The 25,835-nt window shown below is 37.6% G+C and overlaps 1 protein-coding gene and 1 long non-coding RNA gene across 6 annotated transcripts in view; one reads left to right on the top strand and one right to left on the bottom strand.

Annotated features, from left to right (window-relative positions):
• Positions 1-12,371, top strand: part of kiaa1549la (KIAA1549-like a) — a 53,718-nt gene extending 41,347 nt beyond the window's left edge. For 3 of the 5 annotated variants that reach the window (XM_082158882.1, XM_082158879.1, XM_082158878.1), the window contains 8 exons: positions 236-480; positions 1,978-2,107; positions 3,846-4,217; positions 4,376-4,473; positions 5,762-5,901; positions 7,099-7,256; positions 7,451-7,525; positions 10,743-12,371. In XM_082158882.1, coding sequence (XP_082015008.1) covers positions 236-480; positions 1,978-2,107; positions 3,846-4,217; positions 4,376-4,473; positions 5,762-5,901; positions 7,099-7,256; positions 7,451-7,480 — 1,173 coding nt within the window. In that variant the 3' untranslated portion in view covers positions 7,481-7,525; positions 10,743-12,371. The remainder of the gene's footprint in view (positions 1-235; positions 481-1,977; positions 2,108-3,845; positions 4,218-4,375; positions 4,474-5,761; positions 5,902-7,098; positions 7,257-7,450; positions 7,526-10,742) is intronic. The other 2 variants (XM_082158881.1, XM_082158880.1) reach the window with 1 other exon arrangement.
• The window catches only part of LOC309489940, a 275,593-nt gene that overhangs the window by 67,451 nt on the left and 182,307 nt on the right, over positions 1-25,835 (bottom strand). The window lies entirely within an intron of this gene.

The following is a 25,835-nucleotide window of genomic DNA, read 5'->3' as shown; positions in this document are numbered from 1 at the left end:
GCCACCTCATTAGGAGGCTTTTATTGTTGATTTATTTTTACATGTGCTAAGTGCTTGTCAACAGTAGACTTACTGTTTCCGGGGCCTGTCGAATGGTCAGGCCCACACAGAATCTGTTCCACAGATTTTCCCTGCAAGATCAGCAAAAAAAAAAAGATTCTATTTGAACTGATTTATGACCTGCTGAGTTGCACAAAATGGGAGCAAATAAATAGCATCAGCTTTTCACCTGCAGGTCAACATGGGGCTGAAGCAGAAGTCGGACATTGAGCATTATCGTAATAAGCTGAGGTTAAAAGCTAAGAGGAAAGGTTACAGCGACGGGCCGGTCACGAGCAGCAGCGGGAGCGGGAGCGGCAGCGGACACATGTACAGTCATCGAGACAGGCTGAGACGTGAGAATGCTTCCTTGGACTTGGAAGATCTGAGGGGGCCGAAGGAGGACAGGAAACCCTCCACTTACGTAAAGTACCGCAGGAGGTAGGCGGAGATTAAATCCCTGCTATTACTCATCCCAAAATATTTAGAGAAAATGAAGCCAGTTGCGTGTTCCTAGATACAGGAGATGCACTAAAATCATGGGGGGGAATTTACCAAAAAGTTAAGGAACCTTTACACTTATTCGATCGATTCTAAAATAAAAGTTTGTGTTTATGTAATATATGTGTGTATATATATTATTGTGTGTGTGCGCATGTCTGTGTGTGTTTATATATATATATATATATATATATATATATATACATATACACATATACAAACACATTTATATATATATATATATATATATATATATATATATATATACTATATATATTTGCATACACACACACACACATTTTGCGTACTTGCATACTATATATATATATAGAAAAAATATAAGTACATATATAATTTAATATTTTACAATAATTTATTAATTCATATATGCAACACAATACCATTTAAAAGTTTGTGGTTTGTAAGATGTTTTTGTCAAAGTGTTATATGCTCACCAAGGCTGCATTTATTTGATCAAAAATACAATAAAAACTGTGATAATGTGAAATATTACAATTTAGAATAACCGCTTTCAATTTTAATAATAATAATTCGTTATATTTATATAGCGCTTTTCTGGGTACTCAAAGCGCTTTACATGGAAGGGGGAATCTCCTCAACCACCACCAATGTGACGGCAGCCATACTGCGCCAGAACGCCCCCCACACACCAGCTTATTGGTGGAGAGGAGACAGGGTGATGAAGCCAATCAGTATATGGGGATGATTAGGAGGCCATGATGGATAGAGGCCAATGGGCAAATTTGGCCAGGATGCCGGGGTTACACCCCTACTATTTTTCGAAGAACATCCTGGGATTTTTTATTTATTCCTGTGATGCAAAGCTGAATTTTCAGCATCATTACTCCAGTCTTCAGTGTCACATGATCCTTCAGAAATCATTCTAACATGCTGATTTGCTGCTCAAGAAACATTTATTATTATATTCAATATTGAAAACAGTTGTGTTGCTTAATATTTTTGTGATACATTTAACCTTGATGAATTATTTGATGAATAGAAAGTCTAAAAGAACAGCATTACGTTGAAATAGAAAACATTTCTTATAAAAAAAATATCATCTTACAGACCCCATATTTTGGAATGGTAGTACACTGTATATAGAGTATAAGTTTTTATGTTTGTGCCATTGCATAATTGTTGCATACCTCCTTTTTTTGAATTGCGTACTAAAACAACACAGATGATCCAAATAAACAACACTATTAATTCTTAGTAAATTCCCCCTGTGGCATGAATGAAGATCCTCCTTAATGCTCTTCTCCGAAAAACACAGAGCACGTAATGTTTGGACATTAATATTTCAGTGTGTATAAAACTAAAAATAAATCATAATGTAAAATTAACCATGACTTCCATGACCATATGTTGGTTCGTAAGATCACAATACTGAATTTTTTAACATTCTCTCCCCAGTGACTCCCACAGGGAACCTGCATATTGGAGCAGGCAGTCTCTGAACACCCCGAGCCCTGTAGAGACAGAGATGGACATGCTGGTCATGAGGGAGCGATCCAGGAGGGGCATCCGCAACAGCGGCTACGATGTAAGCGCTCCAGCCTCTTGCATCATGGGACCCCAAATCCCTGATATAAAGTCTTCTGCTGTAGTCTTTCCGCACGGCGCGTCATTCACAGTTTAGGGAGCCGGCAGAGATTACTTTTACTTTAGTCAGCTCAAGTTTCCTTCGAGGCTTAAACGAAGGCGATTACCTTTAGGTTTAACTTTAAACCCGGTTATGACGGAAGGGAGCTTGAGATGATGGTAGCCTAGCCGATGCACTAACCCTGAATTTTAATAACCCACGTCATCATGAAACAGCAGAACGTCATTGAGCTTAATTAAAATTTTGGTGTTTTCAGTGATTTAGATTGGAAATTCGATATCGGATAATATCCGTCACTAGCGGCGCCAGGATTTTGATTGTAGGTGGGCCTCCAGAAAACTGGATGGGCCAGTTAAAATAAGGCCAAAAAAAAAAAAAAAAAAACGGGTTCCCCTTCATCTCCGTTTCAGCGCTTTTCTGGGCACTGAGGACAGCGACTCAGTAGCCTAACAGTTACCTGAATTTAATGCGTAATTATCATAGGTAAAAAAAAAGAAAAGAAAACTTAAAAAGGAATTTTTTGTTGCTTTTTTAATACAATTAGCCTACAATTTCATTTAATTCATTGTTTAGTAAAATTATAGGCCTATTATTCTTAGTTTATTAACAGCAACAACAGCTGTAAAGATGAAGTTGACGATCGCCATATCTCCGTAGTGAACGCGCCTATAGAGAGAAATGCACATCATGGATTACATCTCTGATTATGTAGCATTTCTTTTCGTTTTAAATTGTTAAAAAGACATTTCAAGCTTTCTTAAGATATATTTCATGTCTGTGAGGCCTACGCTGAGTTTCGTTAAGTTAGGATGAGAATGAGATGCGCTCCAGTTCACAAGCGGACGCATCCATGATTAGGCCTATATCGTCTACTATTTGCTTCTTGGTTCCAGGAAATTGGTTGATAATTTTTTTAATTAAAATTAAGATACAATTTATACAAAACGAAATTCACTTAAAAAAAGTCTTTCTACAAAACAAAACTTAATTAAGTGGTCAAAATCATGTCTGACCCACGCCATGTCTCTCGATATATTGCGCATCCTATCTTACTCGTGCGGTTCACTTTTCATAATCAACATAGATGAAAAAATAACATTATAATATTTTAACAAATATGAAACTAAATGAGCTTATTTAATGGCTACAACACGTATAGTAGACCTACAGGCTCTCTATTTGTACAAATTGCTGCATTCATTTTATTCTGAATTTTGCACACATAAGTTGAAAGTCATTTGTTTGTGCATAGCAAAACATATCTGCAACATTTATCAAGTTCACTGATAATTATGCGTGCATTTATTAATTATTATCTTAATGAATAATGAAACAAGGACGAAGCATGTAAACTGCGTTGTTTGTTTAGAATGGAATGGATCGCAAATAGATCCGAACGAAGAAACGTACAAAACCATAGTAGAAAATGGGTGGGCCCAGACCTAAAATGGGTGGGCCCAGGCCCACCCGGGCCCAATGGTAGCGCCGCGGCTGATATCCGTCAATGTGCTGGGCTTTTAAAAGTTCTGAATATTTGCAACACAAGTGAGATCAGGGCTTTTTACACTGCATTTAACCCTGTGTTATCATTGTTCTAGTTATGGGACTTTGAAACATGTAAACCAGAGAAGAAATATTTATGTGGTTTAATTATGTGTATTCATTGAATCCACCTCAGGGTGAGCCTGAACCGTTTGAAGAGACAGATGTGGACCGCCTTCTGAGTTCCCTGGGTTTCGGCGGTGGGCACCAGGTCAAAGGTCACTCCGACTCGTCTACCCTGAGCTCGCAGCCTTCAATCGATGAAGTGAGGCAGCAGATGCACCTCCTCTTGGACAACGCCTTTGGTTTGGCCTCTGCCGAGCCAACCCCGGCAAACCACCACCACCATCATCACCACCACCCTCACGGTCCGTACAACCCCAGCCACGGTAGCCCTTACCTGGACGGGGTTACCAGCGCACCTGGGACTATGAACCACCCCAATGGAGCTCTACAGCGCGGATCCTCCTTTGGGCCGGAAATGCACCAGTGTAGCCTCCCCAAACCAGTGAGTGCCGCGCTTTGACGAGATTAACGATTGTGAAATGAATGCAAACATTTGTACTTTGAGTTGAGTTTGGGAAGAAACTAGAGGATTTAGGGTCATATGTTGATATAAGTCATCATATAAGTATTCATAAAGTTGCTTTGTGCTTGGCTCTGCAGGGATTCAGGTTTACCCAGCTGCCTGATATGGGTTTGGGTTCCCCACCACCCCTCATCCCTCCAAGAGGCGGAGCCCCACCTGGAACATCATTGAGGCGGTGAGAGAAAGTTTAAAATACTCATTCATACTCATGTTTGGTTCATGCATTATATTATATTATATTATATTATATTATATTATATTATATTATATTATATTATATTATATTATATTATAGATTATATATATTGCATGCTAAATAAAATAAATTAATGCAAAATTATTTTCCATCTTTTAATTACAGAATTTTTATTAATGTTTTTTTAAAAAAGTCTCGTTGTAGTTGGTAAATAGATATATAACTATATACATTTAATTTAACAAATATAACTTTAATAAATATATATTTTAAAAAATTTACTCATATTCAGATCATGCATTGGGTTATAGGCCTATATTATATTATATTATATTATATTATATTATATTATATTATATTATATTATATTATATTTGCTGTGTTTGCATGCTAAATAAAATAAATTGTTTTCCATACTTTATTTAAGGTCATATTTAAGTCATGCTCACCAAGGCTGGATTTATTTTATTTTTAAATGTCAAAATGGTAATGTTGTGAAATATGATTACAATTTAAAATAACTATTTCTATTTCAGTATATTTTCAAATGTAATTTATTCCTGTGATGGCAAAGCTGAATTTTTTAGCAGCCATAACTCCAGCTGCTTAATATTATATATAAAACACATTCATATCATACTCATATTCGGATCATGCCTTTTGTTTTGTTGTAGTTTTCCTGTGGTTTAGTATTATATCTACACCTAAAAGGTACATTTTTATGCATCCTTTTATGTAAGACCAAATGTGACAGTCAATAATCATTTGAAAAATGATAAATTAATTTAGATTAATTAAGATTAAGAAAATGCATTTGATATTCACGTTAATAATTATTAGCTACAAAGAAATACCTTTTTTCCAATTAATTTATTGATTTTTAATATTAATTGATGTACCTATTAACTGTCATATTGCCCTTTAGGGGAAGATAAGGTTTAACTGATAATAAAGGGCACAGCGGGTGTACAATTGAGCGTACTGCCTTACGCGACAAGCTTTTTTGCACATTTCTTTTTCTGACAGATAGCACATAGCATTACAGCATCACATTGCGAGCTGTATTGAGCTGAACCTCATGTAAATTTATACAAGGTTTTTTTCCTCTGAGATTATGTGGCTGGCATGCATTAAAGGTGCTTTGCATGGTTGTCAGTCCTGCTGACTGCATTGAGGGTTGTCATGCGGCTCTGAGGCGATGCTGGCCAGCGTTGCCCCCTGGTGGTTTGATAACAGTATAACAAGACTTCTTCATCTCTTATTGCAGCTCCACACCAGACATGAGTCTGAAGCCTCAAGTGTCTGAGGCCTCTGAGATGAGTCAGCACAATGGCACCCCCTATCTGCCAATCAACCGAGCTCCTTTCCCTGCTGTTACTGTCGACGAGTCTATGACAAGCTACTCAGGTCAGTGTGTTCGGGAAACGTTGTTTAAAGGGGTCATATGATGGTTCTAAAAAGAACGTTATTTTGTGTATTTGGTTTAATGCAATGTGTTTACGCGGTTTTAGGTTCAATTTATACATACTGTACATTATTGTGAAACGCGTCGATTTTTACAAAGCTCATAGTTCTGAAAGCGCGGTGTGCTCTGATTGGCCGGCGATCCAGTGCATTGTGATTGGCCCAAAAACCTTAAGCGTGTGACGGAAATGTCACGCCCCTTACCAGATTTGGAACATCAGCTCCAAAAGCATTAATGACAAGTGATAATGTTGTCGTACTACCTTATCAATTTGAGCCTGAATCTGAACCGGAAAATGCAGATGACCAAGCTGATCGATCAACTTTGCCAGCACGACTGGACCAGAACGTATCAGATTGGTAAGGTTTTATTACATTGGGGACATAATTTCTGATTATATTGAATTACACTGTCTTTTTACGCGTCGCGCCGCGCCACAGGTGTGAGAACACTATGTAAACTACTTATACTGTATACTCTACTCTATACTGCGCAAAACTTGCGTTTGAATAGTCTGTAGCAAATTCTTAAAATATGAAAACATACTTACAGGCTGTGTGAGGCAGAAGCGCCAGAATGTACTTGCAAATGTATGTATTGATGTATTGCCCACCTTTTAGAATCAGCCTTTGTGCACAGCCGGCCTTGAACTCTCGCAGGTTCTGGAAACAGTCCTCCTAAAAAAAACGCAGCACACAGTCGAATACAACAGTGTTGTAAATAAAGCTTAAGCATTGTTTTCTATATGTGTCCTCTTTTGGAAGGCCAAACAAAGTAGTTTGGCTTTCACAACGAAAAATACAGCGTCTCCACGAAATGGCGGCGCCGGCGGCAACAATAATACAGAGAGAATAAAAGTAACGCCTTCTTTCTTTGCGTGTACGTTTGGGTGGTGTTATGAAACGCTAACGTTGATTTGTGTGGGCGTGTTTGAACAAAACGTTTTAATTTTTACAAAGGATATCTCTTTAGGTTTGACACTTTGAGCTTTGTAACTCCGCAGATCTTATTTGCACTAACAGCTACAATAACACACTAAAGAAAAAGAAAAAAAAGAAATCGCATCATATGACCCCTTTAATATTTTGTGTTTTCAAATGCATAACATTTTTTTAAATATGCCTTCCAATGTTTTGCAGGAAACCCAATGACAGCAGTATATGCCATATCTGCCAACCGTCCCGGTTACTCTGACTATTTCGTCCTGTCTCCACCGTCCTCCTACCGGAGCCCGTCTTGGATGTCCTACCCTCCAGAGCCAGAGGACCTTCCACATCAGTGGAATGACACGGTAAAGGCAAGCTCTGTTTCTATATAAAGTACCGCCAAGCGTGACTAACCCTACCCCGATGACTCCTAACACATCTGGTATTGTGACCCTATTACATTCACATTTTGTTATTATCCACAAAGAACCTTTATTCATTTGAATTGTCTCTGTTGTGTCATCTTAAATGTAAATGTCTTTTTTTTTTTTTTTTTTTTTTACAGAACCAGTGTCACCTGGAGACCATCTGCTGAATTGGAGTAATTTCTGATGTTGAGCAGACTCAGAAATTTAAAGGGGTATATTGGAGTTTTAGATTACTATCAATTTACATTATTATTACACTGATTATACATTTAAAAAATAAATAAGGTAACACTTTACAATAAGGTCTCATTTGTTAAAATTGATGTGTTAACTAATAGGAACTAACAGGACCAGTAACGGTATCGTTTTCAATATATCAGACAATCACGGTATCGTTTTCAAAAACTTGCACTTTGAAACCCATTTGAAAAAGTTTGCATTTTCAGGCTCCCAGAACACAGTTGACGTGTGAATGATCGGCCAAAACGCATAAAAAGTTTTCCTTTTTTAGTTGAAAACGGTGTCGTGTAAACACCCTTAGACTATAGAATTACTGTTCATTGATAGTTCATGTTAACTAATGTAGTTAACTAATGAAACCTTATTTTAAAGTATTACCAAAATTATTTGAATTATCTCTGATATATATATATACACTCACCTAAAGGATTATTAGGAACACCTGTTCAATTTCTCATTAATGCAATTATCTAATCAACCAATCACATGGCAGTTGCTTCAATGCATTTAGGGGTGTGGTCCTGGTCAAGACAATCTCCTGAACTCCAAACTGAATGTCAGAATGGGAAAGAAAGGTGATTTAAGCAATTTTGAGCGTGGCATGGTTGTTGGTGCCAGACGGGCCGGTCTGAGTATTTCACAATCTGCTCAGTTACTGGGATTTTCACGCACAACCATTTCTAGGGTTTACAAAGAATGGTGTGAAAAGGGAAAAACATCCAGTATGCGGTAGTCCTGTGGGCGAAAATGCCTTGTTGATGCTAGAGGTCAGAGGAGAATGGGCCGACTGATTCAAGCTGATAGAAGAGCAACTTTGACTGAAATAACCACTCGTTACAACCGAGGTATGCAGCAAAGCATTTGTGAAGCCACAACACGCACAACCTTGAGGCGGATGGGCTACAACAGCAGAAGACCCCATCGGGTACCACTCATCTCCACTACAAATAGGAAAAAGAGGCTACAATTTGCACGAGCTCACCAAAATTGGACAGTTGAAGACTGGAAAAATGTTGCCTGGTCTGATGAGTCTCGATTTCTGTTGAGACATTCAGATGGTAGAGTCAGAATTTGGCGTAAACAGAATGAGAACATGGATCCATCATGCCTTGTTACCACTGTGCAGGCTGGTGGTGGTGGTGTAATGGTGTGGGGGATGTTTTCTTGGCACACTTAGGCCCCTTAGTGCCAATTGGGCATCGTTTAAATGCCACGGCCTACCTGAGCATTGTTTCTGACCATGTCCATCCCTTTATGACCACCATGTACCCATCCTCTGATGGCTACTTCCAGCAGGATAATGCACCATGTCACAAAGCTCGAATCATTTCAAATTGGTTTCTTGAACATGACAATGAGTTCACTGTACTAAAATGGCCCCCACAGTCACCAGATCTCAACCCAATAGAGCATCTTTGGGATGTGGTGGAACGGGAGCTTCGTGCCCTGGATGTGCATCCCACAAATCTCCATCACTGGCAAGATGCTATCCTATCAATAGCCGCGTTTCCACTGTCGGGCCAGGGCCGGGCCGTGCTAGTGCGTGCCAGGGCCAGTCGCGTTTCCACTGTCACTTCCGGGGCTTGATCTGGGCTTACTCGGGGCCAACGGCCAGGATTTCTGGCCCGTCGAATACCTTGGGCCAGAGCGGGCCAGCTCGGGCTAGAGGAGTGGTTACGAACAGAGGCGGAGTTTAACTGAGTCGGGAGACGGCAGCGCCAGATGATTCTGTCAGCATTAAAGACTTTTAAAATAATTTAACTCGCGCTCATGTTTGAATGCCTTGTGTTTGTGATGCAAAAGTGCGCGCTAACCATTACCATAGTAAACGTAAACGCTTGAAGATACGCATAGTGTAAAAACATAGTGAACGCTTGAAGAAATCAGACCAATCATAAAGGCTATCACAGTCATGTTTTTATTTTATCTGTCAGTAGCCTATGTCTCGTCTCTTTATACCGGACTATCATAAAATAAAGCAACTTTTTTTTCGGGAGCTTCCTCTGTTTCTCTGACGGAAAATATCTGTATGGGAGTCGAGAGAGTGCTAAAGCTCCTCAGGTCTTATTTTTGGTGGCATATATTTGTAGAAATGATCATTCTTTCTAAATGTGATGTAAATATGTCCTTTAACTACCAGATAAACAGTAACAGACGCGACTGAAGAAGTAAGTGTGTCCTCTTTCTTTTGTGAAATAGACCTAACGGTAATTTATTTCTGAGTGACTAATGTGCAATTTTGACATAAATTAATTCATTATGATCAATGTATCACTTTTTATTGTAAACCTGTGGTAAAACATCGATGCTTGGGTTTTAAATATTCAAGTAAACAACAAAAATGCCAGCAAACGGCCGCTTTTATCATGTTTGTTTTCAACGCTGTTTCCAGTGATTTCTGATTAGTTTTCTGATAAAACTTCCATTTGTTGGTGAAATGATGGGTTAGTGTGACGTTGTTCCAGAGAGGCGTGTTACGGGCGTGTTTTAGTGAAGCGCTGTGGAGCTTCTGGCCCGACAGTGGAAACGCAGGCCCGGTGCTATTAGCCCGAGGCTATCAGCCCGGCACGGCCCGTTTAAAGCCCTGGCCCGACAGTGGAAACGCGGCTAATATGGGCCAACATTTCTAAAGAATGCTTTCAGCACCTTGTTGAATCAATGCCACGTAGAATTAAGGCAGTTCTGAAGGCGAAAGGGGGTCAAACACAGTATTAGTATGGTGTTCCTAATAAGCCTTTAGGTGAGTGTATATATATATATATATACATTTAATTCAATAAATAATTGTATTATAATTGTATATTTAATACAATTTAGTATATTATTTATTAAAGGGACAGTTCACCCAAAAATGAACATTCTGTCATCAGTTACTCACCCTCAAGTTGTTCCAAACCTGTATACATTTCTTTCTGCTGAACTCAAAAGAAGATATTTTGGTATTTTGATTTGGAACAACTTGAGGGTGAGTAAATGATGACAGAATTTTCATTATTGGGTGAACTATGCTTTTAAATATAAGAGAAAATATTAAAGATTATCTGGTGTTATTTGAATTTTTACCTTTTTTAAATATTTGTCCATACAAGGCAATATGAGAAAACAAAATTTTATTCAAACCTGTATGTTGTTGTTCTGGGGATGAGGGTGAACTGTCTCTTTAGGAAGCCATGTGATTGTATCTTTCAGGTTGCGTGCCACCAAAAAGAATCGTCGTCTACTCTGAAATTTTGGATTCAGCAGCCCCAACCAACCACAACGCCACCCAGACCCATAAGCCACAAACTCACCTGCCAGCCTAAGTGAGATGCAGCACCCATTATTAATCAACGTCTGCAGTGAGGGTAAATAAACACAACAACCACGCTGAACAAGCAACAGGTTACCTCACTGGCCAAAACTGTGTTTTTCTTAAAGCTTTTTCAAATTAAGAAGTGTTGTATCTTATGCAGGTGGTTTTATGTGTATTTTAAACACCCAAGTTACTAATAACGAAAAACTAAAACATATTTTTTTTTCCATTTTGGGCTTTCCTTGCTTCATCGATGCCTATCTGTGTCTTTTGCTCATTCATGCATTTTTTAAAGAAACGGTTATTGCAGGCGATTCTTTTTGAGCACTCCGTATGGCTTGTGTAAAAAAAACCCGATGATGACGATGAATGATATAAAAGAAATCAAACATTTGGAGGGATGTGACATCCTGTACTGTATCTACTGTAGTCACAATGCAAAAAAAATAGTATATGCTTTTTCTTTCTCTCAAAAATCCATAGCTTATGCTGTATTAAAGTATTTCACGATGCAAAAGCTTTCATAAAAGACATGAATCGTGTTTTGAGAGTTTACATGTGACATGGGAAGATAGCCATAAAGGTTTAGTGGATAAAGAGATTGATAAATGATGAATGGATGGAGGGGTTCATATTTTTAGTAGCCTTTTTGTAAGTACTGGAAAGAGTAACAAAAACTACATATTTTATTGTCTTATAAAAGGTACCAAAACATAGAGATATTTATGAGATAAAATATGCAGCATTCACCAAAATTGACTTTAAATCTGATTTAGAATATATTGATCCCATGAAATCAAATGAAAACTGTAGCATAATATCCTAATATGATATCAAATTGCTATAATTAAGCAAGTACGGTGTTGCAGAAGTAACATTGGGCATGTGTTCTTAAGAGAATGAGTCTAATGCATGTAGTCTGGACATATAAATCATAAGGGCTTTGTATGTCAAGTAAGTCCCATATTTTATTTGGGCAGTTATAGGACGGAAATCTATTGTAAAAAGAATCATACACAACAGAAGTATCTCATTAAATACATGCTACCTGTCAATGTACTTTACAGACTTTTTTTTTTGCCATTTGCAGAATGAATCAAGATACATTAACATAATCGGATTATGAAAAATACATAATGTGTCGTGTAAATTATTACAAATGCCACTACTGTATGATTTGTGTTGAAATGAACGTTGTCCTTTCTGTTTAACTTCGGTGGTGCAGGGGATGTGCAAATATCTATCATGTAATTGTTCCTTTTTAAAGTTTTTTCTTTTAATATTTTTATATCAATTGAATCACCTTTTTTGGCCAACAACAGTGGACATTCGGCTAAAAATTGTTACCAATGTAAAATATTGTGCTTCAAATGTAAAAAAAAAAAAAAAAAAAAAAAAAAGCCTCCTTGTGAACCTATGTGGGAAAATTGTGTAATATTCATAATGTGTACATCATCATAACAAATAAGATGTTGACTTCTTTTCCTACTTATATATGACACTAAACAACTCCATATTTGACAGTACTGTATATTTCCCTTCGTTTCTGTAAAATATTATTCGGTCGTTCTACTTGTTATTTTCTTTTCTTCTTGATTATTTTATTTAGCATAGTGTAAAATTACCATCATTATATAATGGTTTAACACTTTGAAGGACTCATTTTTGTGGGTTACACACTGAATCAAATCTAATAAAAACGACATTTGATCATTTAAAAATGATTTAAAAAGACTTCATATTGTGTTTAATGTTTTACTAACTGCTTTATTGTCCATTTAAGCGTTTTTAAAGTTCGTAAACAATACGGTGTCCATGCTAGCCTAGCTTTGCTTAGCTTTTCATTTCCTGTCCAGTAGAGGGCAGCACTACCCCTTTATTTCAGTTCAACCAAAACTTCCTCCGCTGCAAAATTATTCTTGGCATTGATGGAGCGGCTTTTATTCACTTTGTAAAATCCATTATGTCCTCTAACTCTAGTTTAAGCACATTTCGAGACGTATTTTCTATCTGGCCCTGCTTTGGATGTTTAGGTGCGGTCCCTTGTTTCTTCCCCATCCCTTAAGGGGATTCATCTACGTTACCTTGCCAAGGTGTCTTTCATCGGGCTAACTTGTGCACTGTCCGGGCGGGGCTGTCAGCCCGGCTGAGGTGAGTTTCTCTAACGACGCAAGAGGCTGCCGGAGGGTAAAAGCGGCCTGTCCACTTCGATCTCGTCTCTGTCCCTTTATCTGTGACAGCAAAGCCATTCAAAGCCACATGAGTCACATCAATCACTGCAGGGACGAGGCTTCTGTCTCTCCCAAATGTCTGGTTGCATTTAAAGCGCTAATCACTGTTCACCTTATAGCCTACTGCAGGTGAAGCTATATAGAGTAAATGGATTTTTGTTAATAATTCACGCGGAATGACTTCCATTATGACTATAAGCTACGAAGAGTGGTAATCATTTAGTTGAATGGTATCCAAAGAACACTCGTATTCGGCTAGCAAAAACTACTAATTATCGACTATTGCTAAAATAGTCGGTATAATAGGGTGAATGAGGACACTTTTGCACTTTAGAACGGCAATTTATTGTCACCCCAACACTTCAGACCAGCAAACGATTTTCCCCTATTAATTTATTCAAGAATTAGTTATATTGAAAGTGCAGTTCATATAGGGGTGGGTGATATGGCAAAAAATATCATATATCCAGATTTTATCAAGATTCTTTTTCATGTTGGTTTTTACTATTTTGCAAGTGACTGAGCATTACAGCCAAACTAATGTCCCTATTTTAAAAACAAAGCCTAGTAACACAATAAAAAAAGAAAAAAGGATGGCAGACGTTTAGGCCAAAGTGGCGAAGATAAAAATCATTTTACCATTCTTTGTTATTAAAAATTAAGAACAAAGATACACATTACACGTACACAACTTAATATACAAATGAAATAAACAGTGCTTTATTATTTTTTTCAGCTACAGAAGGTGTATTTAACAGTAGCCTAGCTTATAGTGTTGAAGAAAGTAATTAAATGAACAAATATAAAAAATAAAACACAACATATACTTAACTGTATCAATTATACAATGATTCTTATTAAAGCTACTATTAAAGTTCTCAGTCAAGAGCAGTGAGTGATTTCCCCTTTGTGTTTTGTTGTTTTATTAACATTAAAAGGATAGTTCTCCCAAACATTTAAATTGTCATAATTTACTCTCTCAAGTTGTTATAAACCCGAATAAGTTTCTTTCTTCTGTTGAAAATAAAAGTTATTTGGAAGAAACAGTTGATGTACCCCAGTGACTTCCATAGTATATTTTTTCCCTATGGAAGTCAATGGGGACCAGCAACTGTTTGGTAAGCCACATTCTTCAAAATATCTTCTTTTGTGTTCAGCACAAGAAAGAAATGAATACAGGTTTGGAACAACATTAGAGTGAGTATATAATGACATCATTTATTTTTTTGGGTGAACTATCCCTTTAAGGACGAGAGGCAGCATGTTTACTATTAGCCTACTGTCTCTTTAAGACCTGCACGCGACGCAATTTGACAAGCAGATTTTCTCTCAATTTTCTCTGTTTGCTTTCACTTTAGACATAACCAACTTTGTTTATGTAAACCTTGTGTGTATTTGACAGTATTAGCGCAATAAGACTCAAAAGATAACTTAGTCCAGTAACCAGGCGTTGTTAGACAGGCTTTTAGTGCATGTGAGTTTATATTTTGCAATTCTGACATCTTTTCTCAGAATTGTGAGATATAAACTCACAATTGTGAGATATAAAGTCCAATTCTAAGGGGAAAAAAGACGGACTTTTTATTTTAATTTTTTACCTCAGAATAGTTTATATCTCACAATTCTGACTTTATAACACGCAATTGCGACTTTATATCTCCCAATTTTGCTTATTATAAAGTCAGAATTGCGTGATATAAAGTCGCAATTGCGAGAAAAATCCTGACTTTATAAGACGCAATTGCGACTTTATTTCACGCAATTCTTACTTTATGTCTCGCAATTCTGACTTTATAAGACGGAATTGCGACTTTATTTCACGCAATTCTGACTTTATAACTCGCAATTCTGAGAAATAAAGTCAGAATTGCGAGATGTAAACTCGCAATTGTGAGATAAAAAGTCGCAATTATCTTTTAAAATGTTTTATTCTGTGGCGGAAACAAGCTCCATAAAAAGCAGATCGAAAAAATCGAAACTTTTTTTTAATTTTTCATAAAGATAAAATGTCAGTGGTAAGTGACCTATCAAAATCTTTCATAACGTATTTTTGCATAATATCTCGTAATAAAATATCCATATTTAAAACTTTATAAACTATAATTACTAGATTCTGGCAACGGACGTTCGCGAGAGAGTCGAGTTCCGGCGGAAGGGTGACCTCTAAACTGTTACACTCCTAGGATGTCTTGAGGGTGAGTTAATTATGGGATAGTTTTCATTTTTGGGTGAACTGTTCCTTTTAATATAGTTTATGAAATTAGTATAGGCCCTACATGTTTTTTATTTTTTCAAACCATATTAAACCAACATCAATACAAAGAGTAGATTTCTATGAACTAAACCTTTGAAAAGATTTGTCTTTATGTGTGACTGTCTGATATATGTCATTGACCCTAATACAATTTACAGTGATTGTCGCATCATCTTTCTCGTCCTGATCCTTTGGCTAGTCACTTGATGTTTGGCCTTAAAGCAACTTTACTGGAGGCTTGGGCTACTTGCACTGCTGTCAAGGATGTAAATATGCGTTTGGAGCCCTTTGAGCTCTGCTGGCTCAGCTCGTGTGGACTGCCTGGGAGGCCTGGTGTAATAAGAGATGTTTAATCGCCTCTTTCAGTAATTAATGTGCAATCACTGAAAGGCAAACAAATGGGAATTGCACAGCACTCAGCAAATGATCAGAGTGGAGGGTATCAGCCACTCGGAGGATTTACATTTCCAGCGAGAGAGAGAGAGAGAGAGAACATGCAGCTTAAGTGAACTAAATATGGTTAAAGCTAAAGTGATTCTCATTTAAGAAAGCCATAAAGTGAAATAATGCAAATTCAAGCATGCATTTTTAACAAGTTTGGGAAAGTAAAAAATGATTAAAAAATGTGGGTCCCCGAGGCATCATGTGGCTCTTGGATAACAGAGGGAATGTAGGTAGGCGAAGCTGTGGTATTATCTGAAGATGTTTACATTTTAAATATGCCAGGAGGATATTTGCATATTTATCTCAAGCGGCTTAATTTTGCACAGTCCTTGTATTTCCTGCGTCGCAGAAACTCTTTACACCGGTTAAACCACAACAGCAAATGCTCATTTTGTGTTGTGGTCCCTGTGGTTTATAACAGCTCTTTTGAATATTTAATAATCATTGAGCTATTTTAGAAGCCTATGATCTATTCACTTTAGAAACTTCTTCCTGTAGAATTTGCTTCTTTTTTTTTTTAGAAAGCCAGACTTATTTTTCTAAAAAATGTATCCCCCCTGTGCTGCTTTGGGATATGCAAAAATCAATTTTTCATTTAGCATTTGGAGCATGTGACTTGCGTTAGGTAACCTTAAAAGAACCTGTAAGGAAGAAGGGTTTCATCGCCACATCCAGAATCCATCCTTGGATATTTTGGAAAATTAAGAGTTATAAAGCAGATGTCATTAGCAACACCAAATGCATACACTAAAAGTTTGTGGTTGCCTGGTTGGTAAGATTTTGTAATATTTCTTTTTTTTTTTTTAAACCTCTATCAGTTTTTTTCAGGATTCTTTTAATTAGAAAGTTTCAAAGAATTCATTTAGCATTAATTTTAAGTAGATTAATGTTATACCGTTCCTGAATTGCTCAACAGCAAGCATAAACTATCTCACGAGCATTAATATGAAAAACTCAAGAACTCGACAGTCACAATCCAGCAGTGAGGCGCAGGCTCTGATGCGCAGCCCTGGTGGCGACTGTGTGAGATAAGGAGCTTACTGGATGAATGCCTGAGTAATTAATAGTTGGAGAGGGGGAATCTACAGTATGTTTCAGCTGCCCCACGCCGGCTCTTTGTAGACTAAGAACAATGACCCTCGCCACCCGAACGCCTTCTCAGTAAGACAGAAGGCTACTGCAACACCCTCTAAGTTCTTTGTATTCTTTGCAATATTGAACTGTGTGCTTGACAACCATTCTATAAATATACTGAATACAACATTGCTACCATTATACCCAGAGATGAGCAAACTATGCTCTGCTGCAATACCTGGAATTCACAGCTTTAGTATGACTTTTTTATTTTTTTTAAGTATATTTTTTATATAATACAACTTTTATAGTGTGACAACGTGCCTCATTATTGGTCAAGGTGTGTTCGATGTAGAAATATCCTATTTCTTTTTGGTGAACTATTGTTGCACCCATTAGTGGCACCCAACAGAATTGCAAAAACAATGATAAGTTAACGTTAACATCAGGGGTGTAAAAATATATCGTGTCATAATATAACGCAATACAAAAATGCAACAATATGTACCATGGATAGTGACAATATGTATTGTGTATAATTCACCCAAAACAAAGTTTCTGTGGGAGGAAAAAATTCAGGTTTTCACAGTTTTAGTGTCAGTACTACATTAAACTGCTATATATAATGTCTAATAATGCAATCTGGGAATATTTGTGGGTCCTGATAATGCCAAATGTCTTATGTTACCAGTAAAAAGTGGCCTACATTATTTTAAATATATCTAGTCAGTGACAGAGTGCAAGCATATTCGTTTAAAATAATTCTGTATTTTCAGCTTCAGAATCATGAATATTTTAATTCTGGTGTCACCACTGTCCTGTGTCCTGGGTTACCAGCACTAAGTCCAAGCCTATTCATTTCCACCCCCAATATAATCAACAGTACATTTTTTGTTAACCTTTTACTATATGTCTTGGAGTATCGCAATAATATTGTGAGTTCAGTATTGTGATATGTATCGAATATTGACATGAGGGTATCATTACACTCCTAATTAACATTTTTAGTGGTCAAAAAACAATTAGCTCCACCCCTAAATCCACACAGATAGTGCTATGCCCCGCCCCTTCTAGTCAGCAGACAAACATTTGCAAATCTGTCACTAGTGGTGCAGTGTCTATTCCAAAGAAAGTTGTCGTTCAAAATCCACATAATCCCCCAAAAAATTATCCGAATAAAAAGTATGACATCTACCAGACAACAAGCATAAATATCATATGCTATTTAAAGTGTTACAAGTGAGGTAAACACTGCTCTCCATAGACGGCGTCCAGTAGGTGTTCCGGGTGAGTCATTTTCTAGTCAGGCTCGAAAAAGCGAGATGCCAGCTGAGACAATGAATGCCCCAATGACTAAGAAAAGTAGCAGAATGTTTGTGAATCAAACTTAATGAAGCAGTATTTGGGATTTGAACGCCAAGGACGCTGAGTAAGTGCACTTGGTTGAGTCAGGGCGGTAGAACGTCTCATTAGTGGGACGGAAATGGAACAAATCTTGAATTAATGAAGCAGTTGGTGTGCTGCAATTTCTGTTAGATCTCCATTCTAACATATCCATATCTCCATAGATCTACCCCGTAATCTCCCCGCGTTTTTACACGGGCAACACAAGCGCCAAGCTCATATAGATGCCTTGTTTGGCCAGGAGCAATTCCATTTGGATTCTCTCCGAGGGCTCATTATCAAAGTCTCATCTACTAATAAGAAGGCAAGGCTATAATTATAGCTCAATATACCTGGCAGAGCTACGGCTCTGATTAAATTGTTGAAGGGCAAAATGAGGGCCTGAGAAAGGGAATGAGGTAGAGAAATGACATTGAGGGAGGTGGAGAGAGGAACTAGAGGGGGAAAAATGTTTTCAAATGATAAAAATATGCATACACTGTTCCCTGAGCTGAATTTTCTTATTCTGATTGACAACCCTTTTCATGAATTAGGAATTACTTTTGTGTCCTGTGTGGAATGATTTTTACTTTGCATTTGATTAGATGTGTTTTTGTTTGCTCTTAGAAGATGGTTATCGTAGTTGATTTTGACAAGTTCTTGTCTTTCTCTGGGATCAAATCACCTAATCTTCGGAATGCAGTTTTATCAGCGAAACATTTGATTTTTGCGCTTTCTATAATTTACACAAATCTTTGCTCGTGCAGCATTATACACGTCACTGCAACCACGTGAAACCTAAATAAATCGGGGGGGAAGTAGGTTGAAAATTAGAACAAAAATGTACAACTTAGTGTATATTTTCCCAGTCCCTTTTCCGTCCGAATATTCTTCAGACAAATCAAAGTACAGGACGCCAGTTATATATGAAAGTGCAATGGAGCAATGACTCCAGTCATTTGCATGCCCGTTACTGATTGGCCACGTCTATGCCTTATGCAAATGAGCGCTAGGGAAGTGTTTCATTCATTTTTATTTCAGTTTTAGTACTCAAACTTCCACTTATTTTGTTTTTAGTTTTTTCGTTTTTTTTTCATCTTATCTTTATTTTATTTCAGATTTAATTAAATTAGTGAAAATAAAATTTCTTTATTTTAGTTTTAGTTAACAATAACAACACTGGTATGCAATTTATTTGTATTCATGTAAACCCTGTTTGACCTACTACATTTCCTAGATGATATAGTACAGTATACAACAAGGGAACACTGGATTGAGTAATATATCCCACAATGCAATTCACTTGACTTTTTATATATCTTTCTTTACTCATTATTTAAAAAAAAATCTGAGATGTAAACTGGTCAGCACTCAACGACATGCACATAGCAACAGTGTTGCATACTACTATATTAAACTTTTTATATATATTACAAACTGTTTCACATACTATTTAAAAAACCGATCAGTATGCTAGTAATTCTTTTCCTTGATTAATCTGAAATTGCATCTCATTCCCAATAGGGGGCGCTGTGTGTCATTCGATCTTAGTAGAGAGATCTTGTGAAGATGAAGTAGTTTAGAAAGACTTGCAGATCCACTTTTCCCTCCCACGATGCATCATGGTACCAAATATCCTCTTCTACCCAACTGAATGATACAGCATGACAGCCGTTTTTGCCTTATCTGGCTGATTGTCAAGTGTGAATCGATTTTCAGCGGGGGCTATTTTCTGTGACTGTAATTCTGTCACATTTTCCATTTTCTCTGCGTCTCCTCTTCTTTGAGGAGTTAAATAAAAGCACCATGTCTCTCTTTTGGTGCTGTCTCTCTTTTAATACTATTGTGAAAGGGAGGATTTCACAATGAGCCTGATAGCTGAATGTATTGTGTCTTTCAGGGCCAGTGAATGTCGTTTCTCAGCCTCTCTCCCGTCCTCCTATTCTGTCTTCCTTTCTCTCTTATTCTCTCTCTCTCTCTCTCTCCCTCTCTCTCTCTCTCTCTCTCTCTCTCACCTTTAGGAAACAATAGATTCACTGCATGTCCCTGCGGCTGACTGTCCCCTGCCCACACACATTTTCTCTCCATCTGTCACTACATTTTCTTACCTCTTCATCTATCTCTCGGTCCATCTATCGACTGTGACTGCCAGTGGGATTGTGTGTGTGTGTGTGTGAGAGTGTGTTTTAGGCTCACCACCTCATGACCATCTGCAACCTGCTCTACTGTCAAGCTTTTGTGAGTCTGAATGTGTTGTGCTATTCTTGTCCTTGTCTCTTATCTTGCACATATTTTGAGCCCCCACACTGAGTTTTTCACCAGGCAATCAAAAACTTTTCCCAGGCTGACTTATAGATCTCCGTTCCCTTGGATGTTAACAGGGCTTTATACATAGGTGCCATTGGGACAATATTTATTTTTGGTTACACTTTATTTTAAAGCAACACCAGATTATTTTGTTCCTTAAAATAATGTTTCAAAAATCTTTTCAGTGGTTCATCAACTCGTAACAGTATGAGTTACAGTTCGAATGAGACATAAGAAACTACAAATTTGACTTGCTTTACGGCAAGCGTTATAATGTCATTATTTCGTTTTGTTTCTGATGTCGCAATACATCATACTTTCATAAAATCATGCAACATACTCTACCTTGTCTGTGGACATTGTTAGTTCCAAAGCCGTTGCTGGATAAACAAATAGCGTGCGTGCGACGGTAGGCTGCGGTAGGCTAAATTATTTACGACAGCGGTAATGGACAATTCCACTTCCAACCTGTAGGGGGACCGAAGAGGAAAAGTGCTTTGGTGTTGCTTTAAAGGGATAGTTCACTTTGAAATTAAATGTTGGTATGTTTTAGCTTACCTCAAGGGCATCCAAGATGTAGGTGTCTTTGTTTCCGCAGTAGTTTCAATTTTGATATTTTTAGGTCAAACCGTTCTTGTCTGTCAGTCATATAATGCAGGTCTATGGTCACTATCTCAAAGAGCAAACACAGAGAAGTCCAAATTAAACAATTCCCCATCGTAAGTACACATTGATGGCCTAAGACACGAAACGAGCGGTTTGTGTGAGAAAACGAACAGTATTTATATAGTTTTTACCTCTTCTACACAACCACGTCCAAGTGATCTGAGGGTGCGGGCGCTTCGGTCTGCGCAAGCGCCGGAAATGATCTCTCGCGCGTGGATCGCAAAGAGCGATCAACCATAACTTCAAGAGATAAGGCTTATAATTTGGGAATTCGTGAAAACTCACCACTCCCGGATGAGTTCACGCGAGCATACGTAATTGTTTTCTTTTACGTCGGTTTAAACATCCCGGATAAGCGCAAATTAGTACCATTTCTGTTCTGTGTAACAATGAGTGACGTAATGTACACGCACGAGAGATCACTTCCGGTGCTTGCGCAGACCGAAGCGCCCGCGCCCTCAGATCACTTGGACGTGGTTGTGTAGAAGAGGTAAAAACGATATAAATACTGTTCGTTTTCTCACACAAACCGCTCGTTTCATGTCTTAGGCCATCAATGTGTACTTACGATGGGGAATTGTTTAATTTGGACTCTGTGCATGCTCTTTGAGGTGCATTATATGACTGACAGACAAGAACGGTTTGACCTAAAATTATCAAAATTGAAACTACTGCGGAAACAAAGACACCTACATCTTGGATGCCCTTGAGGTAAGCTAAAACATACCAAAATTTAATTTCAAAGTGAACTATCCCTTTAAGGTGACGTAGTTACATAGTGACATTGATTAACTACATGTACGTTATAGAGTTACGGTTAGGGTTTGGTTTAGGGTTAGTTACTTGTAATTATGCATAATTTACGGTTATTACATTTAGTAACGTGTAACTACGTCACCTTAAAATAAAGTATTCCCATATATTTAAAAAAATGTGTATTGTGCACTGAAAATGCTCATTAACCTTTGCTGAATCTAATTGTATGGCTTTCAGTTGTACTATAAAAATGCTTTGTGGCTTTGTCAGGTACTAACAAAAAAGTGTGCTTCATGTTCAATATGTTTCCAGTGTGCTTCGTCTGAATTAACTATTTTTATTTGATTCTGAAAAATGAAAGTCAAAGGGTTAGATCAGGTAGAAATGAGCACTGAACAATTAGTGTTCAAGTTAATGAATCCTCCTTGTTCAATTCCATGTGCTGACTCATTTTTGTTCACATGAATCTCTTTCTTGTGAAGTGTGTGAATGCTTTTGGCACAGACTAATTGGTAATTACTGAACTTTTTATGCGTTCATTTACATGACAATGGCGTTTCGGGGACCTGAAAAGAAAACTTTTGAAAACGGTTTCATGATGCACGTTTTTGAAAATGACACCCTTACTGTCTCCGTCTAAAGTAAAAAATAATGCAAATTTTTGAAAACTATGACGCCATGCACACGTGTATTACGTGTTCAGTCTATTGGAGCGTAGTTTCTTTACAAAGTGACATCGCCAACTACTGGCCTGGTATCATAATACAGTGTTTTTAGTTGTTTTCGTGGATCCGTGTGAACGTGGGAACGTTTTGACAGCTGACTGCACCCTCCTACATCATTTCCACCCTCTCAAAGACATCATGGTCATGGTCCCTTGACTTACATTATTGTAAACTGCCTTTTCACCCAGCAGCAGCGGTCACGGGTCACTGGCGATTCCAGGCATGTTTCTCATTAGGTCTCGGGCTGGAATCATGTGACAGGGCAATCAAGCCTCCGTCATGGCTGTCCACAGGGATCTGGACAAGTTCTGTATCTCTGGGACCTCTGTGCTCCGCCGTTCTGGTGTGGTACGACCACTGTGCCCCATCCCCCTCTGTTCTCAAGTCACTTTAAACTCGGTGTGGCAGATTTTGCCAGTGTGGCCCGGCAGGGAGCTGAGTGATCGTTTTTCTTGACACAGTGCTAATAACACTTACTGGACAAAAACTGCTAACACTAGATGTAACCACAGGGAAAGCGGGAATGGGAAAAACTCAAGTGGGCAATGGAGAATTGGTAAATTAAGGCCTAAAATGAGGTCTTAAACCTGTATTTGTGGCTTTCTTTCTCTCTTCGTCCTCTTTTGCTCTCTCTGTATGTTGCAAGAAAGTGAAATAAATGAAAAACAATATTTTTATATTTTCAGTTTTTATTTTTTTTATTTGTTTAGTTCTTCCAACTTATTTTAGCTTCTAATTTACATTTAATTTTTTCATCTAAGATTTATATTTTATTTCAGCTTTATTCCTATTAATTATTTTATTTAACAATAACAACACTGCTACACACACACACACATATATTAACAGAGAGCACATAGGAGAACATAGGAGAAACACACTTTGTTTCTGCTCTAATAGCCCCAAGACTAACGTGAACGCGGTGTGAGTGTGTTAAAAATCAGAAATGGTGAGAGAACATTGTGCTTGGTACATTTTTCATCTTCAAACCAAACTTGGGTCTTCAGCCGACAAAATCTGGCGAGCGTGCTTCCCATAATGTTTTCGCGTTAGGTCTTTTGGCTGTTGAAACGTATTCGACCACATTTACACTTCGAAAGCAATTCAGTCGAATGCGTTTTCGACTAGGCTACCTCTGGAAGTGGTCGTAAGTGGACAAACTCAAAACATTTTAGACCCCGTTTACACCTGTATTTAGCGTCGTCCACTTGTGATTTGATCGACCAAAAGGCATTTTAATACCAGGTGTAAACAGGGCCCCAGTCTCTTTACATTTAACCAACATGCTACTGTATAGTTCCAGTTGAATCTATGTGAGAAAAGTCATACTCTGTTAACACTTTACCTCAGTCTGACAAGAGAAAAATAGAGCAGTGTTGATTTACAGTGTTTTGCTGTGAGGTGCTAGATCTGTGTCCTTCTGCTAGCGTACAAGGGTCACAGTAACATACTGTTTCAGGGTTGAATAAAGACATCCTCCGTTTCTATCTCCAGATTTCCAGTGACAGTCGTTTAGATAAGATCTATCTGTCTGTCTGAATACTGTACAAGTAGACAGACAGTGAGCAAATTAGTGAGAATTAATGCCCACAATTTAGAAAAAAATCATGAGAGCCATAAACCTTTCATTTGTAAGTGCAAAAGTGTCATTTTCAAATAAAATTTTGTTTTGTTTTGTACAAAATCATAAGATTGGAAGAAAAAAGTAAGCATCAAGGTCCACACCTCACCCCCTAAACTGAACCGTCGTTGCGACATAAGCAGATTGTACGAAAACCTGTACAATCTCATTCATACGAATTAGCCACCAATTCTGTAAAAATAAAAATAAAAAAAATACTATTAGGTTATTACCATGAGGTTCATTCTGAGAACATTTTGAAACTGGTTGCCTGGAAGGACTAAAATTCATGTTGGCTGATTCATTGTCACGATGTCAAACAGGACTTTCTGATTACATTCTGATAACTCTGACTGCCGGATACACAGCTGGACTCATCCAATACGTGAGAAAGTTTATTTTGGCTGATGGATGTGAAAATAAAACACAACGTCTTACTCATCTATCATGTTTAGTTAATTTTGGTTGGGAGGAAAAAGGATTTGGATGGTAATCCCATGTTTATAGAAACACCAAGAGTTGTTTCTGTGGCATTTTGGCTGCCTTGTGCACATTTGAAATTTTCCGTACTAAAAACAACCCACCGAACCTCATTAAAGCAGCAGACGAAAACTGATGCAACTGGCAGGTCTTTTGTGGTGTTGCATTCAAACGTCAGCAAGGTTCTGCATCATGGGACAAATGCATTAAACCTTTCAGCAAACGTTAGTAAAAAAAAACAAAAAAAAACAGAAGTGGAAGCTAAGAAAGAAAAAAAAAGAAAAAAAAGACAGGTAAGTCTAGATGTGATCAACATTTACACTTACAATATCTCACTATAGGCTATACATTTCTTTTTCAATTTGTGAATGCAGATAATGGGTGATTCGCTGGGATGCATTGCTTTATAACCAGGATTGCAGTCCATGCTCTGGAGCTACTATTCAGTAGGCTAATTAGCAAATGAAGAGAGAGCGTGACAGTCTAATAGCACAAAATTGCCCCTATTTTCTGACAGTCTCACTGTAATTTAAGTATAGAATACCAAGCTGTTGTTTCAGCTGAGAGCCGGTAATGATCCACGGCCCTCGTTTCTAAACCGCAACATGTACCTGGGACAAAACAGCCCTAGATGATGATCACTGCAAATCACCATGTTATGACATCTCTATGCTCTGGAGACCAAGGTTTATATGCTTTTAAGACTGCAGAATAGGCCATCACATATTATTATGTTTTGATTGACTCATGTCTGGTCCAAATCCATTTTTAAATGCATGTTTTTGTATTCTAAACTTGCCACTATAGACAACTTAAATTATAACTTTCAGGGGTTTATTGTTTTGTTTTGTTTATTCTTTTATTTTTTAGTTTATTAATAAAAGCGTTTTATTCGTTCATTTTATTTTTATGTATTTTATTATTTATTCATTCAGTTTTCGAATTAGAGTTTCAATTGATGCCTAAAATTACTCTCATCCTGTTTTGACAGGAAGCTGCTGTACTTCTTTCAGAGGTTGTCTGTGACTAACATCTTGTCATTCTGATTC

This window comes from Leuciscus leuciscus, assembly GCF_965113295.1.
Source record: "Leuciscus leuciscus genome assembly, chromosome: 25".
Lineage (NCBI taxonomy): Eukaryota > Metazoa > Chordata > Actinopteri > Cypriniformes > Leuciscidae > Leuciscus > Leuciscus leuciscus.
Note: the sequence above shows the minus strand (reverse complement) of the source record. Positions and strands in the feature narration are given on the sequence as shown.